We start from the raw sequence: 10,356 nt of genomic DNA, 5'->3' as shown, positions 1-10,356 counted from the left end.
ATTCCAGTGAAATATATTTATGTTTGTGGTTGTAATGTGACAAAATATGGAAAAGTTCAAGGGGTATGAATACTTTTGCAAACCACTGTATAATGTTTTAGACAAGTAATGCTGACTTAAGAAAACTTTGTAACTATAACAGGGCTTATTTTTACTCATATCAGCTCTATATTTGATCTAATTGTTAGCATTACAGTATAGGTCCAAAAAATCTTCCAGCAGTTTTTTTTTTCTTAGATTCCATCTTCAGTTTAGACACAAACTTTCCATAAGTTGGCATAAGTTATTGAAAACATTACTGCGCAACAGGCTATAAGCACCACATTAGACGACTTTGAACATAAGAGTTCAGAGAGGAAAATAGATGCTGATTGGTGGATTGAAAGCCAACCAAAGAAGAGTAAAACACAAAAGAGAGATGTATAGCAGCATTAAAAAAGTCCACTCTGAAAACTTTCACAAACTGCAGCATTAAAAGGCAAATCATTTTGAGTAAAGTAACACCGGCGGAACCTAAAATTTACCCAAAAAAGGAAAAATCCAAACTAGAATCATGGATTCACTGCATCAATTTCCATATTTGGTTATTATCCTAATGCATAGTCATGACAGCAGATCTCACCTGGCAGCAGGTTCCTTCTCTGATCAAGTGACATCACATGAGGAAAGAGTTTGTGCTACAAGCTGCAGGAACACCTGTCATCTAGGTGGTCTTTTCTGGTAAATTAGTCTCTCAACTTTCTGACATCAAAAGAGCAAAATCAATGAGTCTTTGCTTGACTCCATGAAAAACAWACTTCTTGATTGTTTGTGAAGAAACAATTTTTTATTATAAATATATTTATTTATTTATGACCAGGTTTATGAGGTCCCTGTCACAAAGAAAAGAAACCCTTTCTGTTTTCTGGTTTGTGATCAGTCTTGTTCTTCCAACCCAAAAACTGTTCTTTACCTCCTCTTCTCTTCCCATGCCAACGCACATGTCAGGTGTTTCACGCACGAGCAACTTTGTGCTTTACAATCAAAAGAGCTAACAATGCAGCGCACGGCAGTGAAAACTCTGAATGCACCACAATTAGCATGCCTGGGCCATCTGGTATGAGCTGTGCTCATTAAGTTAGTGCGCAATTTCATTCATGTATGTTTTCCTGAAAAACAACAAACGGAGCTGCAAAAAACATCTGCTAAAGCAAAGGCAGCAATCTAAAAGTCATTCATAATGTGTCATTCATATTGAAGAAATTGCCACATGAACTGCATAAACGCAACTCAGCACTTAAAAACTGCACTAAAAGTCAAGGTCATGGGCTCCCTCGTATATTTGATAAAGTATAAGGTACAGCACAGAAAGATAGAAAAGTGCTGGCCTGCTGGGTGGGGGTGAACCCTCCAGCCTGCACTCCCCCAGTTCTGAGGAAAGCCTGCCAAGGCTGGCTGAGCTGATGGCAACTAAACCGAGGCTCTCCACATGTGCTAATCTCCTGGATTTAAATGGGAACACAACACAGAGCAGGAGCAAGCCGGTCTGATCCAAGGCCGTATGTCTGAGCGCACGCACACGGCCTGCACACGCGTGTCAGACACATGTAAAATCAAATTCTCACATCTTTTTTCAACATGCTAATTTCTTCATATGTACAAACATAACATAAAAACATTAAGACAATCAAGACAATCAAAGTTTTATTTAAAAAAAAATTATTTTTATTGGGTGGGGGGTTAACTGATTTTGATAACAGCCGCCTCAGAAGCTGAAGAGCAACTGCAACGACAGCAACAGATTCTGAGTTGGCACAATTTGACAGCAGAAGGAGCAGGAGAAAGTACCTCCTTTCTTCCTTCACGAGGGAAGACTGGGAACCAGCAAGAAGCAGGGAAACCATGACAACTACACAACCAACCCACCATTCTCACAGACAGAGCCAGACAGGTGGCTCAGCAAGGGTTAATCTCAACTGGGTGAAAGAGTAGAGAGACGGGCTGATTAAGCCCACTGCTGTGTGCACAGACGTTTATTACACTATACAGTATGTCTTAAATGTCAAAGTTGACGACAAAAAAAAAAAAAAGACACTGCACCAAACTTGACCAGACAAATGGCAAACTGTGAACCTCAAATATGCAAAACAAAAATATAAGAAAGAAAAACACAACATTTAGTTTTTACCATAACAGTCCAAATTGATATATTATATCAATGTAACAATGTGGAGCACTGTGACAGTAGAACTTGCGTTTTTTCTGCTCAAATTCACTTTTCTGTGCTGGATAACTAGAAGTGTGAAATTCTAAGTAGTACGAGACAAAAAAAAATCGCATTATAGAAAACACAGGAGCAGAAGTGAGAACTGTAATAGGAGGTAAAGCAGACAAAGTGGAATGTGATGGTGTGTCTCACTTCGACTTGGGAGAAATAGACCACATCACAACGACGTCAACATCGTTCRCCACGCTGTATATTGTGGAAAAGAAAAAGTGACAGTGGATGTGCCCAGTTAGGTTAAGAGCCAAATAGGAAGCAATGAAGCCTGTCCAAAATAAAAATACACACAAACGTAAACACACTCATTCATGATCTCCCAATGTGCCTTCGCTTATTCACTGACCTCCCAACTGAATATTGAGCCCTTTCTCCCCTGGAGGTCAGCAATAAAGAGATGAAAATCAAGGAGGAGGGGGAAGAAATGAAGAGGATGATCGATACTTTGCCTTAATTAATAACCTCCACTGCAGTTGGAAAATTCAGAACCATTTCATCCTCTCACATTTCAAGGTCCCCCCCCCCCTTTCTTTTTTCATCTACTCCTACTCTATCTTCTTGCCCATAAGCCGCCTTGCTCCTCCCCCCGTTTCTCCACCTCTTTCCTCGTCATTAATCTCTGAAAATCGTTGGCTACATACATTCCTCCCAATCGATGCAATTCCACCGAGGTCTTGTCTGATTTACCACATGACTGAATCCCAGTATGAATCTTGACTGGCCAGGGGGAAAGGAGGGAGAAAGAGCAAGAAGGGTGAGAAGAGATGCCCAATAAATGGCAGAGACAATCATCATTATATAACGACAGCCAAAGTCACAGACAGAAGAAGGACCACATTGAATCCAGGTTTTGATCCAACTTCTTTTAACCATTCATTCACACAGTAGAAATGACCAAAGCGGTGRTGTAACAGACAGGGATGTGTTCATAAAAGCTCATAAATAGACAGCATATGCAGCTGAGACACAGGGACACCAGCCTCACACCATTTAGGATACATTTCAGGGCTGAGGGAGCAAGGCTTCGGCTTTAACCAGACAGTGGAACAGCTGAGACCATGCAGGCTTGGCTTCCTGCTCTGCAGCTGGAACGCGGGGAGAAACCCATCTGGGAAGCAACACAGCGCAGCCTTTGGGTCAGGGCTTCTCTGACCTGAACCTTTGAGCAGACTTACGAAAACACGGAATGATCATCCCCCTCACACCAAAGCTGGCAACTTTTTCTGGGCAATCTTGTGAACATGGGGGAGATAACCACCTGTTTGAGCGCGACATTGACTTTGACGACAGGTCAAAAAGTATGTGAGCAGCTGCAACACTCACAGGCAATAAAAAGGTATCTGCAACTAAATACCAACCCATTTCTGCAAATTTGCAAAGCGGTTTTCTATTGACAGCATTGACTGGACGTGCTGTCCACCGTTGTCATAATCAGACATATCATGACTTGTGAAAAAGTATGGATCTCCTCACCTGACAGGAAGTCTTTGGGAGTGGCCATGAATCCACCATGCCCTCTCACCAGCAATCAATCATCATCAAATTAATACTTTTTGCAATACCGTGTGCTGTAACAGACATGCAGACTTGGTTTGATTTATGCACTCATCTACGTGACCAAAATGAATGACAAATGTATTTGGTTTTTTTTCTTAAACTCTATACAAACACAGCAAAAATCTGCAAACTGTGAAATCCAAACTAAAAGTTCAAAACCAGGCCAGTCGTTTGCTGACATAAATGTAGCAGAAACAGCGGGATACTGGTTTAAATGCCTTGCAGCAGTGAGCCCAAAACAAGAACCCTTCAAAAGACGGACTGCATCTGAGAGCGCTTAAGAGAGAAAAGAGAGCAAGGCACAACATCACAGCATTTTGTCAGATCAACAGACAGTAGGACAGGTTCCTGAAGCACAAATAATTCCACTCTTTAAACATTGACCGAAGAATCAAAATCCCTGCAAACAAAACTCCAACTTTTCTGTCTGTCAGTATTCAACCCCTGAATGGATTTATGCTGAATTACCACAATGCAATGTGTTCCTGACTATAGACCGCTAATACTCTGATAAACAACCTCCCTGGAACAAACTCCAGGCAAAGCAAGGCAGTGTTTGACACATTAGGGAACAGAGTAGTGATTCAGCCGGTCTTAAGTCGCTGTACTGGCAAAAATGCAAATCCACCATATTCAGATTTGTCAAGCAAAGCCTTAAGATTCTGTAAAACAAGAAAGGAGTTACTGCAAATCCTGCTCTGAAGGAGACGTTCAATTGTAGGTTTTATTAGCTGTTTCAGCAGGTGCTACTTCAGCTATTGTGCCACTGTAACACAGAATTGAGAATTATGTAGCCAAGATAGAAAATGTTTAGATTTTGTTTTTAAAATATTTTGAGGTATTTCAGCAACTAACACCAATCAGCCATAAGTTTATGACTCTTGTTTAAAAAGACAACATTTACCCTGTAATCTGTACATTTACCTTGATGCCATCAAACCCTATTAAATTATTCAAGATGGAGTTTGGCATCAAAACTCCACAGACAGCTTGGCCTTTCTGCTGAGGTTTTAACATTTACATTCATTTCCGTGTTGTGGTGTGAAAGGTTRGGCAGTGTTACTGACTTTACATGTCCGTGATTATGTTGTTAAGGCTTATTGCTGTAAAAACATATTAAATACATGCAACATTGTTCGGATTCTGCCACTAAAGCACAGCAACACCATCTTTCACTTAGAAATTGCCTTGTGTTGCTTCAGCACCAATCAGTAGCCAGCCATGCAGACAGTTCATATCTATAGATCTTTTCAGGCCCCAGTGCACRCCTGACAATGGAAAAGTTGTACAATCACTCTGAGGAAACTGATGAGAAACTGGTGCGCACTCTTCATATACACACTCAGTCCCTTGTGACAAGAAACGTTCGTGAAAGGAGTGTATCTTTTGGATGACGTAGCAATGAGCTGTTTTATGTAAGTGAAGATGCAGGGAGGTGTAATAGTAAACACAGATAAAAAAACCCATGATCCCTTTTGAGCCACGTGAATTTGAAAGTGAGAGCAGTGAGGATTTCAGCTGCATGAAGGATCAGGAGGCCAAATCAAGGGAAAGGTCTAATCACCTAATGAACACGCAACGACACAACTCCTCTGAGCTGGACAGCGAGAGGACGTCTTCCACCTACTCCCATCTATTAATACGAGCCAATCCCAGTCTGGGAACCCTCCCAGGGGAGTTGGCTCAGTGGACAGTCCTTGCTGCCAGTCATGATCCAGCTCAGCCCACTGGGCACTCACAGTTGCCAGGCCAACCTTTTTCATGGGGCCTGGGGGGAAAAAAATGTCTAACCGATTAACAAATGGTCAACAAACAAATGGGATATTACACATTGTCAGTAATTGGAATAGGTTTGGCATGGCAGCACAGAGTTGTGTGACCAATTGATTTTTTTTTCCTCACAAACGTATTTTCAAAAAAATAAAAAATAAACTGAACCAGAAGATTTGTGATTAAGAAACCAGGGTTTGGCTTGTCATTATTACTTCAGAAATCATTAAAATTGAGAATTAGTTACATTTTTTCTGACAGGTTTAGGAAAAAGAAAGTTTGACAGAAGTTATTATCAAAATTGACCTGGCGCGTAAACTTATACACCAGCAGAAACGCATCAAAATCGACCCCAAACACTCCCACAAATAGAAACCGAGTCCACAATGATCTCAGTGATACCCCATAATTAAATGTCTGTACCAAGCAGACCATACCAGCTCCACAAACAACCATTAGAGACCACAAGAGAGCCATCTGAACCGGAGCCGAGTCTGATATTTAGCTCGAGTTCCACCTGTGAGCACGAAACGCCTAAACAAAAATAGCAGTAGAAAAGAGGAAAAAAGGTGAAAAACAAAAGCCAGGAACACACCGCTGAATCTGCACAGCGTGAAGAAACAAACAGACTGTGGATTCAGCAGGTATTTGCATTTGAAGAGATAAGAAACACGCGCAGTTAAAATGCATCACAAGGAGCAACGGGAAGGCATCAGTTATCAAGGCAAACACCATGCTGCACTCAAAGCAGACATGCAGACAACACCCACTAATAAACAGTTAGCACTGCCCAGGTGAATAAAGTGACCGGGGAAAAACATTTTGAGAAAGCATACTGTTTAGGAGGGCACAGAAACATTTACACACATGGCTGCTCAGCATGACCAGCTGGACGAAGTAGGGGAAGAAGTAACGCCTTTTGTAGCCATTTTAGACAGCAGATGGGAGGAAAATCTATCCACTAGGAGCAGAGGAAAAGTAATTGCACCCCCCACTTTTGTAAGGGTTGGTGAGAGCAGAAATGATGCATCAGTGCTGTTTTCCTGCATGTACATGATGGTCACTCCAGTCACCACTGGCAAGAGGTTTGCACTGAAAACATGTTAATTTACTGACAACACAACGCTTTTTTTTTTTTTTTAGTCCTAGAGCATCCTCCTTTAACCTTACAGCACATGTGCCATGCAACTTTGGAAAATGCACAGTCACTGCTGCTGTCAGGCTGACATAAAGCAGGTGCCCCTTTATTCAGGAAGCCTGCTCCCACCCCCTGGGACGCATTAACGCAGATTAAATCTTATTTCCCGGCTCTGCGTGCAGCTCATTRGGTGTCAAGGTGGGACGTTCTCCTCCACATCGGAGGAAACCCGCCAGTTGCCAGTAGGAGAAACGCCTGCCTCTCCTCTCTCTGCGTGCCTGCGGACTAAGAATAGATCAATGTACCAGGGAAATCGGGATTAACCGCGTTGTGCTCCAATCAGAAAACACGCACGCACATTATTCACACAAACACACAAGGGAAGCCGTCCCGGACCACTAAAAGTTCCATTTTCAGTGCCCGTGTCATCACGCGCGTTTCAGTCACACGCATCGGGTCCGACGCCAACGCGCACTGGCCAAAGAAAACCCACCGCGAGCTACACAGCCCCACAAATCCCCGCTCGTCCCAGTGTGTGAACAATGATTATGTCAGATCCCCGCCGAAGCCCCTCAAACGCCTCACGAGGCAGGGCAGGTGTTGGTAATTAACAGTTTATCAGCTGCGGACGCTCCGGCCACGGCATCAACTTATAGCTGCGGAGCGCGACAAATAAAATTGAGACCTTTATTTTTTTTTTTTTAAATTAATTGGACGTGGTGAGAAAAGAAAAGCTGTCCCAACTAACCTGTCTGTCCTTTCCCCAGCGTCTTCTCCAAACGATAAGGTCCCACATAATTGGCGTGTTGGGCAGCGCTGTTGTCTTTCCCGGACGATGACATGTCGAATTTTGTGTAAAATTAGACACTTTTTTTTTTTTTTTTGGAAGAAAGCAATCAGACACTCCTCCCTGGAGCTTCAAGCCGCCGTTGTTTCTCCCCCTCTCTGTTAACTCCACAGTTTCTTCTCTTCCTCTCCTCTTCTTTTTCTCCGGAGCTCTTCTTTTATCCCGACCTCACTCGTTGTTTGAGGAGGTGAGGCTCTCCGTTTCTCCGCTCTTTCCTCCTCTCGTTCGCAGACGAGTCGCAAGTGTTTTGAAAATCATTGTGGGTATWAAAAAAAGGAAGAAAAAAAAAACCTGCGCTGCTGCTGTGCGTCTGTGGGAGGTGCTGCCGAGCAGGCGTGGGATGATTGACAGCGGGTTGAGCCAATCAGAAAGAAGAGACGCTCTTAAACCCTGTTTCTGGCTTCAGATGCTTTTTTTTTTCTTCTTTATATTTTTCAGAAGAGTTTGAGCTTATCATCAACATCAAACCTTGACATGTAAAGTTGTATTTATTGAGGAATTATTACCCAAAATATTAGTGATCAAACTTTCTTTTTTAATTAAAATTCTAGCATTTATTAAAGCAGTGGATCTCATTTACTTTCTGTCAAGCTCCCCTTAGGGAACTTATATTTTTCATGAATTGAATTACAGTATAAGGTGCCCTTCAGGTAACATTGGATAAAAAAAATATCTTGTGGCCACTTGACAATAGTGTGTGGCCATGAGATAATGTGTGGCCAGGAGAACAGCTTCAACCACATCAAATGTTAGATCAATATCTGTAATTTCTGCCAAAATAAGGCTAATTCTGACAACAGTTATTCGTGAAAATATATATTAAATTTATAGGTTTAGACGTATTTGTTGTGCGTCTGCAATATTTACAGAAAAACTCAAATGGACTAATTCTCAGCTGTCCAGCGTTGATGACTTGTTGAATAAAAGAACATAACTCCAAATATGACATCCCTACTAAAAAGTGCCTTACGATAAATTTATGAGATTAGTTTACTGACGATGCAGAAATAGAACAAAAAGTAGTTTTTTTCTTTACTTTTCACAGCTCTTTCCTTTATATTGTCCTCGCTCTCACCAGTCCACAAACTCAGCCGCACAGTGGTTTCAAGTTTGTGCAGCAGGAGGAGAGTATGTTGGCTCTGCGATTCATTTCACACCCCACTGGTCTGAGACCTGTGACTGTGGCTCTGGCCTCTGTCTGTTCCCCACACCCTGAGAGAGTACAGCTGTCAGGGGACAACACGCAGGGGAGATGCACAAAAGTACACTGTGTGACCTCCAAATAATCTAGAACGAAACAAACCTGGGGGGGGGGGGGTGCTGAAATGTTTGAGAACTGCAGGTTGTAGAGAGAGGACTTTCCCGAGAGAATTTCAGACTTTTTGTGTTGAATATTTTTTTTAAAATACAGATGCTGGCAGATGGAGGAGTTGATGAATCTGGGTGTTTTGTTTACAAGTGATGGGAGACAAACGGATCGGGGCTTCAGTCATGAGGCCGTTGATTTGGTCGGTTGTGATGAAGAATTCAACACAAAGGCAAAGCTGTGAAATTGCTGGTCCATCTAGATCCTAGCCAAAACAAACCAAGACAACACGATACAAGCAGCCAAAGAGTAGTGTACTCAGGCTCAGCCTTAGGGTTTTGGTGAGGACCACCAACATCCAGGGGGATCTCGAAGATGATCGACTGCTGCTCTGCATCCAAAGGCGCTGAGGTAGTTCATCCTGGACTCCTTCTTTGGTAGATTTCCAGGCATGTCCTGGGAAGAGACCCTGAGCCAGACCCAGAATTTGCTGCAGGGAACCTTTCTGGTTTGGGATTGTCTTGGGGTCCCTGCAGGAGCTAGAGAATATCGCTGGGGAGAGGGATGTCTGTTTTTTTCTCCTGGATCTGTTGCATCCACAACCCGATAAGACAAAGCAGTGGTTGACATGCATTGCCGGGTCTTAAATATTTTAGCCACTCGTGTTCCATTAACAGTTCCTACAAACTTTCTATTTTAACACAAATTCTGCTACGTGTTCACTTCAAACAGGCCATTACAATTCCCGTTAAAATCATTTATTTGTATTTGTTTTGATGCGGAGAAGCAAGAAATGTTCCCATCCAGCAAAACATTTTTCAAGACACTTCAAATTTTTCCCATGAAGCTGAGTTAACAAAGTGCACATGCCCCAGTTTAGTGCCTTTGAGGTCTGTGTAGAGAATCTGTGCTGTGTCCCGTGATGCCCTTCATCACACTGGGAGCCAGGTTTGTGTAAGTGTGACCTGAAGTGCCATACCCTCCCACACACACACACACACACACCCTCGTGACCACACTGAGCCAAGTGGACCGGGTGTGTGATGTCAGAGCCAGGTGCCAGGTGGGCACGGTCTCAATAATGCATCATGCTCAGCGCTCTCGCTGGCAGGTGAAACACTTTGAAGTGTTCCAGAAACATCTGTAGCCTGAGTTTTTAATCACCTTGCCTGTAGCCCCCCCTCCGCTTCCTATCAATCCGTCTCCTGCCGCTCATGACCCACATCCCTCTCTCCAAAACAAATTAGACCGTGCTAGAGTTTGAGTTTGTCCACTGATGTTCACTATTGGATATTTGTTTGTGTTTACTTGTTTTTAATCCATGCTGCCTGATATTCTGGTGATTTTTTTGAATTGCTGTTCAGTTGAATAGTTATCAATAGTCAGCAGGAGTGTTAAAATTTCAGTATTAAACTTTTGGGTGTTGATTTAACACTTTCTGAGTAAACTGACACTCAGTGTTGGTGTTAATTCAGTGT

The 10,356-nt window shown here is 42.6% G+C and overlaps 1 protein-coding gene across 5 annotated transcripts in view; it reads right to left on the bottom strand.

Annotated features, from left to right (window-relative positions):
* Positions 1-7,881, bottom strand: part of brsk2a (BR serine/threonine kinase 2a) — a 176,702-nt gene extending 168,821 nt beyond the window's left edge. For all 5 annotated transcript variants that reach the window (XM_014005558.1, XM_014005561.1, XM_014005557.1 and 2 more), the window contains exon 1: positions 7,474-7,881. In XM_014005558.1, the coding sequence (XP_013861012.1) occupies positions 7,474-7,567 (94 nt within the window). In that variant the 5' untranslated portion in view covers positions 7,568-7,881. The remainder of the gene's footprint in view (positions 1-7,473) is intronic.
* Positions 7,882-10,356: the final 2,475 nt, after the last annotated feature.

This window comes from Austrofundulus limnaeus, unplaced genomic scaffold, assembly GCF_001266775.1.
Source record: "Austrofundulus limnaeus strain Quisiro unplaced genomic scaffold, Austrofundulus_limnaeus-1.0 Scaffold31, whole genome shotgun sequence".
NCBI classification, from domain to species: Eukaryota; Metazoa; Chordata; class Actinopteri; order Cyprinodontiformes; family Rivulidae; genus Austrofundulus; species Austrofundulus limnaeus.
The sequence above is the reverse complement of the archived record's forward strand: the minus strand, read 5'-3'. Positions and strand labels throughout refer to the sequence as shown.